At 44.3% G+C, this 21,589-nt stretch overlaps 1 protein-coding gene across 2 annotated transcripts in view; it reads right to left on the bottom strand.

The window, feature by feature from the left end:
* Positions 1 to 21,589, bottom strand: part of SRBD1 (S1 RNA binding domain 1) — a 222,802-nt gene that overhangs the window by 19,591 nt on the left and 181,622 nt on the right. For both annotated transcript variants that reach the window (XM_040430325.1, XM_040430326.1), the window contains exons 18-20: positions 20,200 to 20,306; positions 17,266 to 17,442; positions 13,801 to 13,956 (exon numbers count right to left, since the gene is read on the bottom strand). In XM_040430325.1, coding sequence (XP_040286259.1) covers positions 13,801 to 13,956; positions 17,266 to 17,442; positions 20,200 to 20,306 — 440 coding nt within the window. The remainder of the gene's footprint in view (positions 1 to 13,800; positions 13,957 to 17,265; positions 17,443 to 20,199; positions 20,307 to 21,589) is intronic.

The following is a 21,589-nucleotide window of genomic DNA, read 5'->3' as shown; positions in this document are numbered from 1 at the left end:
CGTTTCCTGTGGAGGGGAGAAATCTGGAGGTTCTCTTGCCTCCCTTTCGGCCTTTCCTCAGCACCGTGGTGCTTCACGAAACTTATGCGACCAGTGGTGGCCTGGCTCCGCAGTCGTGGGGTCCGCCTCATAATATACCTGGACGACATTCTTGTCATGCACCAGTCAGCCTCGACTCTGTTGATACATCTCCGCTGGACGACGGACCTTCTATCCCGTCTAGGTTTTCTCGTCAACCACGAGAAGTCGTGCTTAGAACCATCGCAGAGGATGGAGTTTTGGGGTTTTACCGTGGATTCGGTGTCCGAATCCCTCTCTCTACCCGCAACGAAGCTGCGTTCCATATGCAAGGAACTCAGACATGCCCTGTCTATGCCTCTGCTGTCCCTACGCCATTTGGCCAGGATCATCGGTCTTCTCGCCTCATCGATCCAAGCAGTGTTTCCAGCCCCATTGCACTACAGGGCCCTTCAGCGCTTGAAGATAGCGCATCTCCGCTCTGGCGCTGCGTTCGCAGACACTCTGATCCTGGACCCGGAATCTCGGGAAGAGATCGCTTGGTGGATCGACAACCTGGAAGCATGGAACGGCAAAGCGATATTCGGTTTACAACCCGATTTCACTGTCGAGTTGGACGCCAGTCTTCACGGTTGGGGTGCCCACTGCAACGAGATCTCCACGGGTGGCCGGTGGTCCACAGAAGAGGCACGACTTCATATCAACGCGTTGGAACTTCTTGCCGGTTCCTTTGCCATTCGGAGTTTCACCAACGGGATGGCTAGGGCGTGCATTCGTTTGAGGATGGACAATGTGTCCGCAGTGCGATACATCAACCGGTTGGGAGGTACGCGCTCGGCTACCTTGGCTCGGTTAGCGAAAGATTTCTGGTCCTTTTGTCTCTCCAGGGAGGTCATGGTTCAAGCGGAATACCTCCCGGGACTCCACAACAGTCGGGCGGATTGGGGCTCTCGCTACCTTACGGACAGCAGCGATTGGATGCTAGAGCCAGAGACATTTTCAGAGTTATCAAAGAATTGGGGTCCTTTTGCTATAGACCTATTTGCCTCACGTCTGAACACCCAGCTTCCACGGTTTTTCAGCTGGCGCCCGGATCCGGCGGCAGAGGCAGTGGACGCGTTCCTTCAACCCTGGTCCGGTCCGCTGATGTATGCATTCCCGCCATTTGCTATGATCCCGAGGATGATGTTACATGTTCGTCGTCATCTGGCCGAATTGGTAGTGGTGGTCCCCTTCTGGGGGACTCAGGCTTGGTTTCCGTCGCTACTGGGTCTCCTGATAGATGTGCCGTTTCTTCTCCCGACTCGGATGGATCTCCTCCAGGACCCTCGAGGATTACACCACCCGCTCCTGTTGGACGGATCCCTACGTCTGATAGCCTGCCGGATCTCAGGACGCCTGGAGAAATCGGTGATATTTCAGAGGCAACTAGACGCCTTTTGGACAACGCATGGGCTCCCGGCACCAGAAAATCTTATCGGGCAGCCTGGCGATCTTGGTCTGGTTGGTGCGTGGAACGGGACTTGGATCCCGTTTCGGCCCCTGTGACCCATCTTTTAGACTTTCTTACCTCCCTTTTCGAAGCGGGTAAAGCTTATCGGACAATTAATTTGTTCAGATCCGCTATTTCGTCTACGCATCAGGGTTTTGATGGTGTCCCTGCGGGACAGCACCCTTCCGTATCGCGTTTGCTTCGCGGTTCCCGCATGTCTCGTCCTCCCCGTCCTCGCTTTACCACGACTTGGGACGTGTCTTTGGTTTTGTCCTTTTTATCCAACTGGCCAGGTAACCCGGATCTCACGTTACGGCAGTTGTCGGCCAAATTAGTGGTTCTTTTTTGCCTGATATCCTGTAAGCGGGTCTCAGATGTTCGGGCGCTTGATCACGACGCCAGATCATTTACTCCGGAAGGGGTCACCTTCAATATATCCAGACGTACTAAGACCAACATTAGGTCGGTCTCTTACCCATCGTTTTCAGCCTCGCCGGTTCTTTGTCCGGTGGCTTGTTTGAAGGAGTATGAATCCCGGACGCGTACTTACCGGTCGTCTTCGGTTCCTCAGCTTTTCTTGTCCATTCGGCATCCGTTTGGTCCTGTGTCCAGCCCTACTTTGGCGCGCTGGATGAAGTGGATTATGTCGTTAGCAGGAATTGATACTTCCATATTTACAGCTCATTCCGCTAGAGGCGCATCAGCTACCGCCTTGGCTGTTTCAGGGGCACGATTGGAGGATATTCTACGTCTTGCGGACTGGTCTTCGGCATCGACATTCAGGGAGTATTATTTTAGACCGCCTCCACATTTGTTTTCTGCTGTGATTGCTCAACTTTAAACTTAGCAATAGGAGCCTCCGTGTCTTGCTGTAAAACTAGGTGATTTTCCTAGTCTATGACGGAAAGTCATGGTTTTATTAAAGACACGGAGGCGAGTATTGCCCACCCTGGGATTCCCTCCCTTACAATGTATTTTCTGTGGTTTTCACTCTGATTTGCATGCTTTGTCTGCATAGTCGGCTTAAGATGTTTATGATGGCAGGATCGCGTATGACTGGCAATGTATTCTTCTGCCCATTGCTTAATTTGTTTATTACTTTCAGGAGGAAGTTGATTCGCTACGGGCTTCAATTGCTCTGCTCCAGTTATAGCCATGTTGGCTTTCAAGGAAGAAAGGTTCCAGTGATCTCAGCTGATGATGTTCGTTCGGATGTTCCGGTGGTTCCATGCTGGTCGTTTTCCCGATTCAAGGTTCCGGTTTCGTGTTCGGTGGTTCCGGTCATGGTGTCAGGCTCGTAAAGAAAGAGGAGGATCTATAGGAGGAGCCGTCTGTTATATGGACTGTGAGGGGAGGGTGATGTCACTATGGTTACGTCATGTTATGTAAATTTTTTCTTTGCTGCTGTGTGGTGGACAGTAAAGAAGGAGATAGCAATACTCGCCTCCGTGTCTTTAATAAAACCATGACTTTCCGTCATAGACTAGGAAAATCACCTAGTTTTGTATAGAGATGGAGGAGACGAAAGGTAGTTTAGTATAGAGAGGGAGGAGGCAAGGGTTAGCTTAGTATAGTGAAGGAGGAGACAAAGGGGTGATTTAGTACAGGGAAGGAGCAGATAAGGGGTGATTTAGTACAGGGAAGGAGCAGATAAGGGGTGATTTAGTACAGGGAAGGAGGAGACAGGGGTGATTTAGTAGGGAAGAGACATTGGAGCATAAGGAGGTAAAGAACACTTTAGCATACAGTAAGTGGAAAGGGGATGCTCAGTATATGGGAGGAGGAGATAAAGGGCATCTTAACATACTGTAGGCAAAGAGGTTCTTATGGTTGTTGCCCCCTGTGAGGCAGTGACAGGCCTTATATATGAAGGAAGGTATGTATCTCCCAGAATGGTGTAGGAAACCTATTAAGGAGATGCACATCGTCATTTGCTGTGGTGCACCTGAGATGTGCCACCAAGGTACCCAGCCTTGGTGGAGTGGAAGCCAAAGTGTCCACTAAGATAGATAGTGGACACTGTTGTTACCTAGTATAGCTGGTAACAGCTAATCTAGGCCTGGCTTTTACTGGGAGTAAGCGAAGAGCTGGGTGAGTGATTACTCCTACGATCCACTCCGGGGTTTATACGTGGTCCATGTCCACGATTGTGTTTAAAAGTCAGCAGCATTAAGCAGGGTGTGTCTGTTGTGCGTGAGGCTTCAGATCACACCCTGCAAAGCGTGTGTGAAGCAAACACTTGCCTGTGGTCGCTTCTAAAGGAGCCCCGAGACTGCTTGACTTTGATGTGTCACGGACGTACCGAGACATACGGACGTTCCCGCGACAGGTGGCAGGAGATCTGTTAGACTGGCAACATGTGGTTTGATCTGACATGTTTTCCTTTTAGATGAAATGACGTCTGTGTTGTTTCTGGTGCTTGTCACACCTTCTTTCCTCAGGTTTGGCTATTGTGGTCATTTAACCTTCTCTATTTATTGTTGTTTCTCCCACTATGCTATACGGTTTATAGCTTCTGTTGGACTTGTGGTTAGCTTATGTTTGGCTCTCGGCTGAGTTCCTGGTGCTACCAAAGCTTCATTGAAGATAAGTGTTTCTTTTCCCTTTTGTATTTTGTTTATATACACTGCTCAAAAAAATAAAGGGAACACAAAAATAACACATCCTAGATCTGAATTAATTAAATATTCTTCTGAAATACTTTGTTCTTTACATAGTTGAATGTGCTGACAACAAAATCACACAAAAATAAAAAAATGGAAATCAAAGTTTTCAACCCATGGAGGTCTTGATTTGGAGTCACACTCAAAATTAAAGTGGAAAAACACACTACAGGCTGATCCAACTTGGATGTAATGTCCTTAAAACAAGTCAAAATGAGGCTCAGTAGGGTGTGTGGCCTCCACGTGCCTGTATGACCTCCCTACAACGCCTGTGCATGCTCCTGATGAGGTGGCGGACGGTCTCCTGAGGGATCTCCTCCCAGACCTGGACTAAAGCATCTGCCAACTCCTGGACAGTCTGTGGTGCAACGTGACGTTGGTGGATAGAGCGAGACATGATGTCCCAGATGTGCTCAATTGAATTTAGGTCTGGGGAACGGGCGGGCCAGTCCATAGCATCAATGCCTTCGTCTTGCAGGAACTGCTGACACACTCCAGCCACATGAGGTCTAGCATTGTCTTGCATTAGGAGGAACCCAGGGCCAACCGCACCAGCATATGGTCTCACAAGGGGTCTGAGGATCTCATCTCGGTACCTAATGGCAGTTAGGCTACCTCTGGCGAGCACATGAAGGGCTGTGCGGCCCTCCAAAGAAATGCCACCCCACACCATTACTGACCCAATGCCAAACCGGTCATGCTGGAGGATGTTGCAGGCAGCAGAACGTTCTCCACGGCGTCTCAAGACTCTGTCACGTCTGTCACATGTGCTCAGTGTGAACCTGCTTTCATCTGTGAAGAGCACAGGGCGCCAGTGGCGAATTTGCCAATCTTGGTGTTCTGTGGCAAATGCCAAACGTCCTGCACGGTGTTGGACTGTAAGCACAACCCCCACCTGTGGACGTCGGGCCCTCATATCACCCTCATGGAGTCTGTTTCTGACCGTTTGAGCAGAAACATGCACATTTGTGGCCTGCTGGAGGTCATTTTGCAGCGCTCTGGCAGTGCTTCTCCTGTTCCTCCTTGCACAAAGGTGGATGTAGCGGTCCTGCTGCTGGGTTGTTGCCCTCCTACGGCCTCCTCCATGTCTCCTGATGTACTGGCCTGTCTCCTGGTAGCGCCTCCATGCTTTGGACACTACGCTGACAGACACAGCAAACCTTCTTGCCACAGCTCGCATTGATGTGCCATCCTGGATAAGCTGCACTACCTGAGCCACTTGTGTGGGTTGTAGACTCCGTCTCATGCTACCACCGCCAGCATTCAAAAGTGACCAAAACATCAGTCAGGAAGCATAGGAACTGAGAAGAAATCTGTGGTCACCACCTGCAGAACCACTCCTTTATTGGGGGTGTCTTGCTAATTGCCTATAATTTCCACCTGTTGTCTATCCCATTTGCACAACAGCATGTGAAATTGATTGTCACTCAGTGTTGCTTCCTAAGTGGACAGTTTGATTTCACAGAAGTGTGATTGACTTGGAGTTACATTGTGTTGTTTAAGTGTTCCCTTTATTTTTTTGAGCAGTGTATTTGTGTGTGTTACCTTTCCCTGTTGTTTGTCATTAGGCCTGACGGAGACTCGTGTTCGCCCTTCCCTTTGGAGGAACAGGTAGACTCAGTCCTGACATTATTTCCAGGGTCCTATAGGGTGAGATAGGATTCTAGGTATCCGGTGTATGAACATGCCTACCTTTGGGGCCTGTTTATACTGGTAGTCTGTCAAGACTGGAGTTAGGGTTTTCTCTAGGAGGTGTCCATCTTCCTTCCCTATTTTCCAAGCCTTATTCTGGTATCCCCTTTCCCTCCTATGCTCGGTGTGGTGTTTTCCTCCCACACACGAGTGTGACATATTGTGGATAACATGAACTGATTACTTGTCCCGGCTGCGATCCGGCTGAACTGTAAGTTGGCTGGAACAAGCAATAAATTTTATTGAAGTGACTTTGTTGTGTCGCTGCCTGTCTATAAAAATGGTCATAGGAGCCCACGGCATTACACCCCATACATGGCGCATTTTGCACAACACAATCTGATTGAGCTATATGAAATATAACTTCAGTGGATGTCTTCCTTTGAACAAACGGTCAAATTTCAAACTTTTTTCCCCCCAAAGGAATTATAATAAATAGGCTTTACACAGTCTGGAAGAATACAGAGAATAAGGCAGAATTCAGACAGCATTGTAAAACTCGTCTGTGTTCCATCTACTAAAAATGGTTGATTTTCCATGCGTGTGTGTGGAATCAGGACTTTCTCAGTATACATTCCGTTGGACAGTTTTTTTTTCCCATCTGCTTAGCATCAGTATCTTAGCTGTTTTCCACCTCTTTAACAGGTTCTTATCAGTATCTTGTAGCAACCATCTGTGAAAAACGGACCGTACATAAGTGGAGTCCATGTGCTGTTCGCATTCCTTCCCGGACCCACTGACTTGAATAGGCGAGTTTAGCTCAGAAATCAGACTATGATAGAGCATTCTGAGATCTTCTCTGCACAGACTGATGGTCTATGAAGAAAACTGGACATGCGAATTGGCCCACTGACTAGAATCTGTCAATTGGGCCAAATGTGCTAACTCTCAGAAAGCACACGGACGTGAACATCAGTCGTCTGAACTAGCCCTAAGCAAACTGGAGAAGAGCTTGTCAGAAATGACAAGATGAATGTAAAATCTATAATTAAACATATGAACGTTAAAGGGTTACTGAGATGTCATATAACTTTTATGTCATACAGACATTAAAAGTTTTGATCAGTGGGGATCTGAGTATTGAGATCTCCACCAATCGCTAGAACGAGGAGAGAGAAGCACTCGCATATGACATGCTCTCTCCGCACTGCAGGGGATGGACTCAGTAGAAAGTCTATGGGCCTGTCTCGATTCTGTCCCCTGCAGTAAGGAGAGACTGCACAATATGTGAGCACTTCTCGCTCCTTGCTCTAGCGATTGGTGGGGGTCTCAGCAGTCAGACCACCACCAATTAAAACTTTTATCTTTATGACTATATCAAAAGTTTTATGAAAACTCAGTGACCCCTTAAAGTGGTTATCCCATCCCTATAATAATACCCAGAATGCCCGGGCCCCTCCTCTAGAGCATACTTACCTGATGCCCGGCACCCGCATCCCTCTGGATCCCTGCACAGCCGCCATTGACAGGGGGAGCAGGCAATAGCAGGCTGCGATGGTGACTAGCGGGTGACGCTAGGGAGGCTGGTCACGGTCTGCTGATGGCTGCTCCCGCGTTGCCAGATGTTTTGATCCGCAGGACAGGGAGATGCAGCGGTGGCCATGCTGGGATCCGGAGCAACGTGGGTACCAGGAAGCAGGTAAGTATGCTCTAGAGGAGGGGCCCGGGCATTCTGGGGGTCATTATACGGATAGGATAACCCCTTTAAATAATACACTAGAAAAATTTTCTTGCTGTAAAGCGATCCCAACAATAAATAGATAATCTCATCCTAAACACAAAATGTAATAATTGATCAATTAAGAAAAATACGAGGATATATCAAGTCATGGCGCATCTGAAGGGTTAATAGAAAACAGCCTTGTGTGGTTACACTCTGCACGGCAAAAGCATGCTCAAATAACATGACTCGAGAGCAAATAATATCATGTGTTACACTACAGCAACGTGATACCCCATTACATTCTGTTCGAATGCCCCAAGATTAATGGCGCTGCAACACTAGCTTTTGCAAAACAAAACAAAAAATCATTATATGCTGTTATGTGGTGTAAAATATGCATGAGCTATCATCATACAAATCAAAAAGACACGCTGAGAGACACGGAAGGAAAGTGAGCATCAGCTACTTTAATTAAGAGGCGATATACCAGTCGTTTGTATTGTGGAGGCAAAAACAACCCTGTAGACACTCGAACCACATGTCGTTAAATGGGTGAAATCATGTCTTGTTTATATCAATGCACTGGTTATGCTTGTTATATAGACAAAGTTAAAGGGTCTCTCTCCAGAATATACTAGCATGTTGGGTTTAGAGACAGGAGTATGGTGAAGAACTGATAGTCCCTCTTGGAATATGTCCACTGGGGATCCATGCTTGAATTATGTCCAGGAGTTGGACTTGGTTTTGGATGGAGTAGGTAGAATGAACCGATTCCAGCTCCAAACTAAAAATATTGCATTATCTTACGGCAGCGGTCCCTGTCCACCACCACTCATCTCCTGCTGGTAGGCACGGGCGTCTTTCTCACCTGCTCCATAGTTAAAGGCTTCTTCCTTTTTCTGCCTGGTGTTTCCACCCACCATAGTAGCGATTCTCCTTCCATGCAAGCTGAGGACTGCTTTCTGATGGCAATGTCTCTATCTGTTCGTAGGGCACACACTAGCACTCTCCCTGGCTCTTAAAGGGCCAGCTGGTTACACTGGGGTACTTTCAGCATCTTTCCCTGGGGGAAGGTGCCTGAGCAATAGGTTCTAGCTTCCTGCTAAGGTACCGTAAGCTGTGTTAATTTGTCTGTTCTGTGTACCTGACCTGCGCCTGTTCTTTATTCTGACTCTGAGCTGCCTGCCCTCCTGACCTCGGATTGTTTATTGAATTGCACAAACTTTGCCTGCCCTGACCTCAGCCTGTCCCTGACAATGGTTGTTGCCTGATTCCTTGGTGCCCTGCACCGATGTCTCTTGAGCTCCATAGGTCAGCAGTCACTTGAAATGAGAGTACTCCAAGAGGTAGCAGCCTGGTGGTTCCCCTGCAGCAAAGTCCAGATCCCTGTATAGGGTTAAATGGTCAACACCTAGGGAGCCATTTAAAAAGTACCCTTAAGAATAGCCTAGAGCCAAACCCGTTTAAATGATGCAGTGGGTTCACACCGACTTCGTTATACATGATGGTAAAGAAGACATTTGAAAGCCTGATGTAACCATGACCTGTGCTCTTTGGAACTGACACTTTATTCTTAGATGAAAAGTCTACCTTCAGATCTTATGTACTGCCATTAGTTAAATGGGTTTCCTAAAACAGTTTGTCTTGTCCATTGGCTGTGTATGGTATTGCACCATTCGCCTGAAAAGCCCATGGACACAGTCGATGGACAAAAGTGCTACTGTGTCTGGAATAATTAGGAAGACCCTTTTATGAAATTCCTGACAATCTTGTAAATCATGCAATATTTGCTTTTCTACAGCTAGTTTGCTGATCTTTGATAATATCTGGATGAGGGAGGGGTAGTGGTGTGCTACTTTCCCATAGACTATAATGGGATTTGGCAGTTTTCCAGTATAAATGCCAGCTTTATGCCACACTAATACAGCTGCATGCTTTGGTATTTGTCTCGCAGAAAGCCGCAATTTATGCCGGAAAGCTGCCGAACCCCATTATAGGCAATGGGGATCCAGTGGAGCGCGGCAGAGTCCAGCTATGTCGGACACAGCAATTCTGATAGTCTGTCCCTATGCTGGAACAGACTCACAGATTACCATGAAATCCATTACAAACACGTATACCCTATACGCAGAACACGGCATAAGTGTCTGACCCACAGGGGTTTGACAATGGGGTACCCACTGATCATGAGAAATGAGGCCCTGTGATCCCCAGTGTGAGAACCGGTGTCAGAGGAGAGATGGATAGGGCAGTTGGATCTTAACATGCTTGACTTTTTTTTTTGCTCTTGGTGAGATAAGTCACCACCAGAGGTGCCCTGCAGCGGCTCACCCCCATCTTGCTATTCTGAACACATAAACACGTGACCGAGCCAAGCGTGCATGTCTATGGGGGAGTCGGAATGGATGCCTTACCTGTGACTGACAGCTGTCTTGTATCTGATGTACAGTGGGGGAAATAATTATTTGACCCCTCACTGATTTTGTAAGTTTGTCCAATGACAAAGAAATGAAAAGTCTCAGAACAGTATCATTTCAATGGTAGGTTTATTGTAACAGTGGCAGATAGCACATCAAAAGGAAAATCGAAAAAATAACTTTAAATAAAAGATAGCAACTGATTTGCATTTCATTGAGTGAAATAAGTATTTGAACCCTCTAACAAAAAAAGACTTAATACTTGGTGGAAAAACCCTTGTTTGCAAGCACAGAGGTCAAACGTTTCTTGTAATTGATGACCAAGTTTGCGCACATTTTAGGAGGAATGTTGGTCCACTCCTCTTTGCAGATCATCTCTAAATCCCTAAGGTTTCGAGGCTGTCTCTGTGCAACTCTGAGCTTGAGCTCCCTCCATAGGTTTTCGATTGGATTAAGGTCCGGAGACTGACTAGGCCACTCCATGACCTTAATGTGCTTCTTCTTGAGCCACTCCTTTGTTGCCTTTGCTGTATGTTTTGGGTCATTGTCGTGCTGGAACACCCATCCACGACCCATTTTCAGTTTCCTGGCAGAGGGAAGGAGGTTGTCGCTCAGGATTTCACGATACATGGCTCCGTCCATTTTCCCGTTTATGCGAATAAGTTGTCCTGTGCCCTTAGCAGAAAAACACCCCCAAAGCAAAATGTTTCCACCCCCATGCTTGACGGTGGGGACGGTGTTTTGGGGGTCATAGGCAGCATTTTTCTTCCTCCAAACACAGCGAGTTGAGTTAATGCCAAAGAGCTCTATTTTGGTCTCATCAGACCACAGCACCTTCTCCCAGTCACTCTCTGAATCATTCAGGTGTTCATTGGCAAACTTCAGACGGGCCTGCACATGTGCCTTCCTGAGCAGGGGGACCTTGCGAGCCCTGCAGGATTTTAATCCATTGCGGTGTAATGTGTTTCCAATGGTTTTCTTGGTGACTGTGGTCCCTGCTAATTTGAGGTCATTAACTAACTCCTCCCGTGTAGTTCTAGGATGCTTTTTCACCTTTCTCAGAACCATTGACACCCCACGAGGTGAGATCTTGCGTGGAGCCCCAGAGCGAGGTCGATTGATGGTCATTTTGTGCTCCTTCCATTTTCGAACAATCGCACCAACAGTTGTCACCTTCTCTCCCAGCTTCTTGCTAATGGTTTTGTAGCCCATTCCAGCCTTGTGCAGGTCTACAATTTTGTCTCTGACATCCTTGGACAGCTCTTTGGTCTTTCCCATGTTGGAGAGTTTGGAGTCTGCTTGATTGATTGATTCTGTGGACAGGTGTCTTTTATACAGGTGACTAGTTAAGACAGGTGTCCTTAATGAGGGTGACTAATTGAGTAGAAGTGTCTAACCACTCTGTGGGAGCCAGAACTCTTAATGGTTGGTAGGGGTTCAAATACTTATTTCACTCAATGAAATGCAAATCAGTTGCTATCTTTTATTTAAAGTTATTTTTTCGATTTTCCTTTTGATGTGCTATCTGCCACTGTTACAATAAACCTACCATTGAAATGATACTGTTCTGAGACTTTTCATTTCTTTGTCATTGGACAAACTTACAAAATCAGTGAGGGGTCAAATAATTATTTCCCCCACTGTATATTGTAGTCCACTGTATTTTTATTAGTCTCAATTAGCTAAAAAACACCATTTTCTTGGTGTTTCCAGGACAAGTCATCAATATCAGATTGGTCCGGGTCCGACACCCAGCACTCAGGTGCTTTTTCGGGCAGCTGCCGGAGCCAGAAATTATACAGTGTATGTAGCTGGAGGCAAAAGGCACCATCCACTGTGTAGTTTCAAGGGCCGGCATACTGCAGCTCAGCTCCTACTCACCTGAATAGGAGCTGACGTATCCTGACATGGCCATACGAGGATGCCAGCGGTGCTGTATCAGTGGTTTTTCAAGGACCCATAGACATTAATGGGTGTGTTTGGTCCACATCACAGACCAAGGTGGTGCCTTGCAGTGGAAAACTACTGATGTATGAACAAACACATTAAAATCAATGGGTACGTGTTCTGTCCATAGAGAACATGGACACGAACGAGGCCTAACTCTGCAAGGCAGCACGATTGCAGCAATACCAAATTTATATCATTTTTATTATGCTTTAGTACTTAAAAAAATAAAAACTCTTGAAATTTTTTTTTTTTTTCATGGACATATCTTTTTTATATTGCTATCCACAGAGCTGTACACTCTTATTTTCAGGGGTGAGGTGACCAAAAGACAGCAATTTGGACACTATGATTAAAAATTTTTCCATTACAGGGCTCACTGTCCAGATAAATGCTTTAATATTTTAATAATTTAGACATTTCTGGACGCGGCAATACCAATGATGTTTATTTTTTTTATTGCATATTTATTTCCCAATTGGGTGATTTCAATTTTCAAAAACATTTTTTTTACTTTTTTTTTTGTTTAGTCCCACTAGGAGACTTGAACGTGTCATAATTTTATTGCTTATACCATAGACTGCAACGCTTTACTGTTGCAATTTATGAGGATTCTGAGGTCTGCCTTTTACACATGGTATGGTATGTAGAGCCGAGCTATTTTCGGAAACGAATTGTGAGCGCTCCGTGAAAGCGTAGCCACTGCTCCATTCAATTCTATGGGACTGCTGGAGATATTTTCGGTAGTCCCATAAAAATGAATGGATGGCGGTCATGCATGAGACCCGCACCTATCTCCACAACAGGACTCCCGAAGTGAGCAGACAGCAACCGCTCATGCGTGTCTGCCCTTCGCTCATTTCTATGGGCCTGCCAAAAATAGTCGAGCCCTGTCTCCGGCTTTCCTATAGAAGTTAATAGAGGGGTGGCTGCGCTTGCGCGGAGTGCTCACCATTCATTTCTACGAGACTTCCGAATAAAATGCAAGAAGACAGCAGCAACTAATGTATTGTTATTTAGAAAATTGCCTTTAAAGGGGATCACCCCCAATTGACAGTTATCATCTATCCACAGGGTAGGTGATAAAATGTCTGATTGCTGGGTCCGAAATGATCACTAGAATGGGGGTTCCTGAGCTTCTCACTTCATGACCACAGTCAGGAGTTCGAATAGCCAAGCATGCCCAGTGTCACTCAATTCAATGTCTATGGTACTGATGGAGACAGCTTAGCTCGGCACTTGGCTGTCTCCGTCAGTCCCACAGACGAATAGAGCGGCACTGGATATGCTCGAGCGGCACTTCATTTAAACTACTCCTCACTGCGGTCATGCAGTGGGGAGGACAAGAGGGTTTAGGACCCATGTTCTAGTGACCAGGGTCCCAGCGTTCAGACATTTATAAATAATGATAATACTGTTTGAATATACCGCTATATGGATGCCAATGTGAAGGAAATAACATCTCTCAGGACAGATTGCTTTAGTAGAAGCCTTCTTATTAGACATACAGGATCATTATAACACAGGCTGGTCAACAGATGACAGCCGTCCACCCCACAGTGCTGTAACATGGCTCTTCGATGCTAGCTTGCGGTGTCTGTGCCGCCATATGCACCAATATAACGAATTTCACTGGGCTCCGAGAACACCTTTTGCATTGCAGCCCGGAGGTTTCTCTTACATCTCTGTTTTAACTATTTACTTTGCATTCATAAGGTAGAAATCATTTCCAGTATAATGTCATTTTTTTTTTTTTACTGGTTTAGGCATCAGATATGTCATGCTCTTGAATTTATACTTTTGGAAAATGAATGCTGCAGAGAAGTAAAGTGCAGGAAACATTTGCAGACGTTGAAATCGAGTTGGCTAGGTGGTGCGCAGGCCTCACCTTAATGTGACTTGACTTACCTCATTGCTATGCCGTATGACTCGGGATGAATGCACGTCTGATCCAGCGGGTTTGGCTTGGCCACTGTAGGCGCAGATTTTGCTGTCTTCTTGCCTTGTTTGGATACTTTGCCCTGGGTCACCTGCTCTTTCGATCCTTGGCCTCCTGATTGGTCCCTAAGAAAGCGTAACCAGAATTGTTCCATGACTTCATGTCTGACTCTTCATCATTCCACCAAACCTTTATATATTTACTGAACTATATGACGGTATTGCCAGACTGTATAACAATCATTTTTCTTTTAAAAATCCAAAAGCATTAAATCCCTAAAAAATTGCTTTTTATTACATAGCTGGTCAACTGACGGAAAATCCATTATCAGCAAATGACCCGTGGTTTTTATGTTAAATATATCTAAAAAAATGTCTATGTTTTATTTTCAATATTACTATCTATATTACTTTTCAGCGTGTGCTGCATAAACTGGAGTCGGGGTCAGCAGTCATCTCATCATAACATGGAGGATTACAATGAACTATTGCAAAATATGATGCGGAAAGCTCAGCCCCTCCCCCTCCCTGCACAGTGACCTCTGCGCAGACCACACATCATGATCTCTATACTCTTCCACAGCGGTCAATAGGTTGTTTTATGACTGATGTTTCTTATGCCCAGGTTTCTGCTGGAAAGCTTGAAATCCCCGAAGCAGCACAAGATGGATGAACCCAGAATCATATAAACAAAAAGATAGAATCATAAAATAAAAACAGTGGAAAAAAGAATAATACCCCAAATTACAGCTTTAACTTGTAACAGTATAAGACCATTTCTTTGGTGCAGATTACAACACCAGTATGAAGGATCTGCCTCTTCTCTGGATGGGGGATTTCAGAGGTCAGGCCCTCACTGATCAATTATATAAGAATATTAATCATAAATGATCTCATTATCAATTATCTCATTAAAGGGTTTGTCACCGTTTATTAAGTGATGGCCTATCCTCAGGATTGGCTTATCATCGGGGGTCCAACACTTCACCCGCCCCCACTGATCAGCTGTTTGGCTGTAGCTCCAGCAGTGGAAGTAGACGGCTACATCTATTCTGTAGTGGACTGAACTCACCATTGCAGAGCTCTTCCCACAACTGTCAACAGCTGATCACTGGGGAGAGTGGGGTGTAGGTCCTGAGGATAGACCATTACCTAGTGAAAGGTGGACAACCCCTTAAAGTAGTGATATTGCTAGGATACGTCATCATGACGTTTCATGATTTGTGAAAACCCAACCTCTGGAGTCCCCATCTATCCTGAGAAACAGGGGGGCAGCAGCCCTATTGGCATTTTCTTGAAGGGTTTGTCTCATCGGAGACATTGGTGGCATATTGATAGGGTGTGGATTCCACTTCTGGGACACGCACCTATTTGCAAAACAAAAACCCTGAAGGGAATGGAGGTCAGCTGCCCATGCAAGGCCACCTTTCATTTACTTTTATGGGACTTCCGAAAATAGCCGAGAGCGCTCGCTTGGCTATTTTTGAAACTCACATAGAAATGAACAGAGGGCAGCTACACATGTGCCGCCACTGCTACATTCACCTCTGTGGAACTGCTGAAAATGGCCAAACCTGGGACTCACAACTAGTGATACGTCACCAATGTCTGACATAATAAAACCCCTTTAATTAGAGCAGATCCTGTTCACCAAGGAACTGTGACAAAGGGCCATTAAAGTGTAACTATTTATATATTTTAATAATAATAATATAGGCTGGCTCACAGTATTTTTGCATAGAATTTATTATTATACTAAATAAATACAAACTGACTTGGTGTCAGTATCAGCATACAAACATAACAGAATGTGTAAATAGGTATAGAAGTGCGGAGCTCTCGCACAAACCTATATAACCGGAGTACTCCTAGGAATGAGACCTAATGGCTAGATTAAGGCTGCAAGGGTTAATTTAATGAACCGCTCAAATGTCCATAGTTATAGATACCAGTTTGCCAACTAGTTAGAACCAAAAGTTCAAGATTGTCCTTGTTGTAATTTCCCACAGGGGGGACTCTGTGTTTAAATGTCGTCTGACCGATAGTAACCACACTTGCTCCAATCTGTGGGGCTCCACTTACTTGTTCCTGGCGGTTTGCTCCGATGGTTTGCTCCGCCAGGAACAAGTAAGTGGAGCCCCACAGATTGGAGCAAGTGTGGTTACTATCGGTCAGACGACATTTAAACACAGAGTCCCCCCTGTGGGAAATTACAACAAGGACAATCTTGAACTTTTGGTTCTAACTAGTTGGCAAACTGGTATCTATAACTATGGACATTTGAGCGGTTCATTAAATTAACCCTTGCAGCCTTAATCTAGCCATTAGGTCTCATTCCTAGGAGTACTCCGGTTATATAGGTTTGTGCGAGAGCTCCGCACTTCTATACCTATTTACACATTCTGTTATGTTTGTATGCTGATACTGACACCAAGTCAGTTTGTATTTATTTAGTATAATAATAAATTCTATGCAAAAATACTGTGAGCCAGCCTATATTATTATTATTGATTTATCCCTTTTTTTTCAGCTGGTAACTGAAAGGCTGAGCTCCAGTAGTTTGCTGGTGGAGCCTTTTCTAATTATTTGATACTAGTTATTTATATATTTTATATATATTTTTTAATTTTTATTTATATATATATTTTTTTATTTTTTTTATTTTTTCTCTAATGGGTAGGGACAGGGATAGGGAATACTTTTCTAATATACTTTATTTAGGGAAAGCTTTATTTATCCCTACCCTTTAGCAAAAAATAAAAAATATTAGCTCAGCAGGAAGACTGTATCATTGCAGGAAAAAACTGTGAAGGAGCTTCAGAGCATAAAGGGGATGTTCCAGGTTATAACCTATTATCCACTATCTTCAGATCTGATTGCAGCTTGTGCGCTGCTGCTCCATTCATTCTCTATGGGACTGCTGGAGATTTAAGCACAATGCTCAGTTATTTATGGAGGACTCACAGAAAATGAATAGAGCATTAGTGCACCAATCATATGGGAAAATCGGACCCCCATTCTTGAGATTGGTTGGGATCCCCACTAGTCAGAAACATACCCCCTATTCTGTGGATAAGGGATAAGTTATAAATTTGGCAGAACCCCTTTAACTAGCACTGAAGCCCCTTCCCTCTGAAGATGGCGCGACAGAACATTGACATTACAAATAGACTTTGGGGACTCCACTGCCACCATACACAAAACCACAATGTAAAGCTCTCAACCTGCTGGATATACCACTAATCTCAGAGTGTATGCATGTGGAGCACTCTGGGGGAGTCCACACAATTACTTAGCTGGAGTACATATCACATATCATCCAGTGATGACAGGCGCGGTGTCTTCATCTTTGTGTAGGTGACACAACATTTTTATTGCAGTGATAGCTGGAGCACAGTTAAATGCTCGACACACTGTGGAGGAATGGAAACCTACCTGGACAGGTTCTTGACATACTCCTGATTAATTCTAATAAAGCCGGCACATTGTTGGAAGGTCTTTGGACCCAGCCCTTTGACACACTTGAGCTGCTCCCTGTTAATAAAAGGTCCATTCTTCTCTCTCCATTCAATTACATTTTTGGCCCTAACAGAATTCAGTCCAGCGGTATGTCTAAAATATGCAGAAAAAAATGATTAGAGAAAGACTTGCTATCCACAAACAGATACAAAGACAGATAGAAAGATAGACAGATGGATAGATAATGCCAATTACAGACTTTTAACCCCAAGATACTGTGGTCAATTGCAACCATGGCATCTGAGAGGGCTTTCTCCTGAAGTGCAGCACTACCAGGGCGCGAACAGCTCCCCGTCGCTGAGATTCAAGGATCCGAGGCCTGCCACAGCTATGTTCCTATGAAGCCCTGCCTGTGGCAGTGCGCCGTGGGAATATAGCGAATCTCCCATAGATTACAATGGTAATTCACTGCATTCTATGGGATAAGAAATCAGATGATCGTATAATCAAGTCCCCTAGGGGGACTTAACAAAAGTGTCAAATAAAGTATGGAAAAAAAAAAGGAAAAAAATAAGATTTTTTTTCCTAATATGTATATACAGGTGAAACATTTGAATATCGTGCAAAAGTCCATTTATTTCAGTAATGTAAATTAAAAGGAATTGCATTATTGCTGCTTAAAATTAGAATTTTGTGAAAAGGTTCAATATTCTAGGCTCAAAGTGTCACACTCTAGTCAGATAATTAAACCATACCCCATGAGCAAAGGGGACCTGAGATTGTGACTTTGGGGTTTTCATAAGCTGTAAGCCATAATCATCCAAATTATAACAAATAAAGGCTTGAAATATCTCGCTTTGCACGTAATGAGTCTATCTCATATGTTAGTTTCACCTTTTAAGTTGCATTACTGAAATAAATGAACTTTTGCACAATATTCTAATTTTTCGAGTTTCACCTGTATACACATATATAAATATATATACAGTACAGACCAAAAGTTTGGACACCTTCTCATTCAAAGAGTTTTCTTTATTTTCATGACTATGAAAATTGTAGATTCACACTGAAGGCATCAAAACTATGAATTAACACATGTGGAATTATATTCATAACAAACAAGTGTGAAACAACTGAAAATATGTCATATTCTAGGTTCTTCAAAGTAGCCACCTTTTGCTTTGATTACTGCTTTGCACACTCTTGGCATTCTCTTGATGAGCTTCAAGAGGTAGTCCCCTGAAATGGTTTTCACTTCACAGGTGTGCCCTGTCAGGTTTAATAAGTGGGATTTCTTGCCTTATAAATGGGGTTGGGACCATCAGTTGCCTTGAGGAGAAGTCAGGTGGATACACAGCTGATAGTCCTATTGAATAGACTGTTAGAATTTGTATTATGGCAAGAAAAAAGCAGCTAAGTAAAGAAAAACGAGTGGCCATCATTACTTTAAGAAATGAAGGTCAGTCAGTCAGCCGAAAAATTGGGAAAACTTTGAAAGTAAGGGCTATTTGACCATGAAGGAGAGTGATGGGGTGCTGCGCCAGATGACCTGGCCTCCACAGTCACCGGACCTGAACTCAATCGAGATGGTTTGGGGTGAGCTGGACCACAGAGTGAAGGCAAAAGGGCCAACAAGTGCTAAGCATCTCTGGGAACTCCTTCAAGACTGTTGGAAGACCATTTCAGGGGACTACCTCTTGAAGCTCATCAAGAGAATGCCAAGAGTGTGCAAAGCAGTAATCAAAGCAAAAGGTGGCTACTTTGAAGAACCTAGAATATGACATATTTTCAGTTGTTTCACACTTGTTTGTTATGTATATAATTCCACATGTGTTAATTCATAGTTTTGATGCCTTCATAGTCATGAAAATAAAGAAAACTCTTTGAATGAGAAGGTGTGTCCAAACTTTGTCTGTACTGTATATATATACACAGTACAAATACACACACATATATATTTACTGTATCACCCCATATAAATCGATAAATCCCCCCATATTAAAATTACAGATAAACAACCCCTTTAAGTGAATGTATTACAAGTCTTACTGAATCTTTTCCCGTACAATTATATATCAATCTGCTCAGCTCCTCCTGCTCTATAACATGTTTCCCAGGGTACGGATTACTTAGTGCTCTGAGTCAGCATGACGATAATGACACTTTAATAAAGGGTTATGCAGTGTGCAGGATAGGTCATCAATATGAGAAAGGAGGAGATCCAACTTCGGGCACCCCCACCGATCAGCTGTCTGAAGGGGTACCAGCGCTCATTGCTTCTGCTTCAAAATTACCTGTAAACCTTCTCCTTAGGCGGCGCACTGTAATTACAACTGCTTGTCCCATTCAAGTTAATGTATTTCAGTGTAATTACACTGCACCGCCTCTGCAAAAGAGACGACGCGCAGGAAATCAGTAGGGGGTGCCGGGAATCAGACCCCCGACGATCTGACCCTCCACCGATCTGACATTGATCAGTCATCAATATCTTAGCACGGCACAAGTTTATTATTTTATTGCATACGTGACATTTCCTATGCCATGGCCTGATCGCTACTCCTCTCTCTACATTCTCCTCCAGCTTTCTAGGCTCCTGACAGCACACCGCCGCCCGCTGCTGCGCTACTACTTTGTGCACAGTTAATGGGCCACAGAGAAATGCAGATTCATTGAGAAGCCTAACAAAGCCTCAGTAGGTGAAGCGGTGTAAGTGTGCTTACTTAAGACTATGTACACCACAGAAAGACAAACATCATTATACTAACAGCCTGCGGTACACAATGTGCATCATTGTGGCGGTTCAATACCGGAGTCCCTGGAGCAGGTGGCAGCATCGGGGGAGAGCACTGTCATACTCTTCTCATGCAGGGGAGTTAAACGGGGTGAAGCCATGTATAAGGGTGTGTTTACCTCAACAGAGTCTCGGAGCAGATGTTTATATCCACCCCCACAAAGCTGACGCACTCCTCCACCACGCTGTCCAGGATGCCTTTCAGCAGCACCTGCGAGACATCATGCTGCAAGAGACAGGAAAAGGTTAACTTTATAGACTGGCTCCATGTGTTATAGCCATACCGACAATGAACCTGCATCATTAACCTTTTAGCTACTGGATTGTAATTCCAGCCATAAAAATTACGATTATTGCTATAAGTGAAAGTCCACCTGTGAGCACTAGGTAACTCCTTAGAGGGAATTCATCATCAGAAAATGACCTAATGTTTAAGTCACGTTATTATGTTAAACATATTTGCTTTAGAATTTTTGGTGATTTTTATTTCAATGTTTTTATTTTAATTTTTCATGTCACGGTCTATATTTTTTATTTAAAAATCTAAAATCCTGCAGTTTTTGCACTGGCCACCTGACCTAATAACATGCTGAGACTTCCTGTTCTGTACAGGTAACTTACCAGTAGCCATCTTCTTATCATTACAAGCAGGATTACAATGACAGATGGGATCCACCAGTCACAATAGGTGAAATCAATGAGATCTCCTCCAGGCTGCTGTGTCTATGGCCCATGTGGCTTCTCTTAAATAACAGGAAGTCTTGACATATTTTAGTCCTAGTGGCCAGTGTGAAAAGTACACAATTTAAGGACTATTTTTAGGTATAGATAGGGAGAAAGGCAATTTAAAAAATTAAAAATAATAAAAAAAATTTAAAAAAGTGTTTAACATAACAACTTGATTTTAGGTTCCCTTTAAAGAGTCACTGTACTGGCACACAACTTTACATAACTCATCAATAGTACAAGCGACCACAAGAAACTGTGATATGTTTTATAGGTGAGAAATGTCTATGTCTCATGTAATCAGCTGCTTAACTCTCATCCACCCTACCTCCCCCACTAATTGCTTTTCAATTTGAAAAATGCTTTGAATACTGTCTGGAGACGACGAAGCAGCTCCACGAAAGGATCCATACTTGTAGATGGGGTGGGGGAGGGAGTGAGCAGCAGCAAAAGTGAGACGGGATTCAGAGACACTAAAGAGACTGTACAGCTACACAGAAGATTTATATCTTGGCACAAGTCTTAAATTCTCAACTAGGGATGAGCGAATCGACTTCGGATGAAACATCAGAAGTCGATTTGCATAAAACTTTGAATACTGTACAAAGTTTTATGTGAATCGATTTAGGATGTTTCATCCGAATTCAATTCGCTCATCCCTATTCACAACCAATCCAGGTCAGTGCCTCTCTGAAATGTCCTTCATGATCCTGTGGCATACTTCTGAGTGAATAAGGGACGCTTAGAAAGCAGCTTCTCCTCTACTTTCTGTGTACAGTGGAA

Source organism: Bufo bufo, chromosome 4 (assembly GCF_905171765.1).
Source record: "Bufo bufo chromosome 4, aBufBuf1.1, whole genome shotgun sequence".
Taxonomy (NCBI): domain Eukaryota; kingdom Metazoa; phylum Chordata; class Amphibia; order Anura; family Bufonidae; genus Bufo; species Bufo bufo.
The sequence above is the reverse complement of the archived record's forward strand: the minus strand, read 5'-3'. Positions and strand labels throughout refer to the sequence as shown.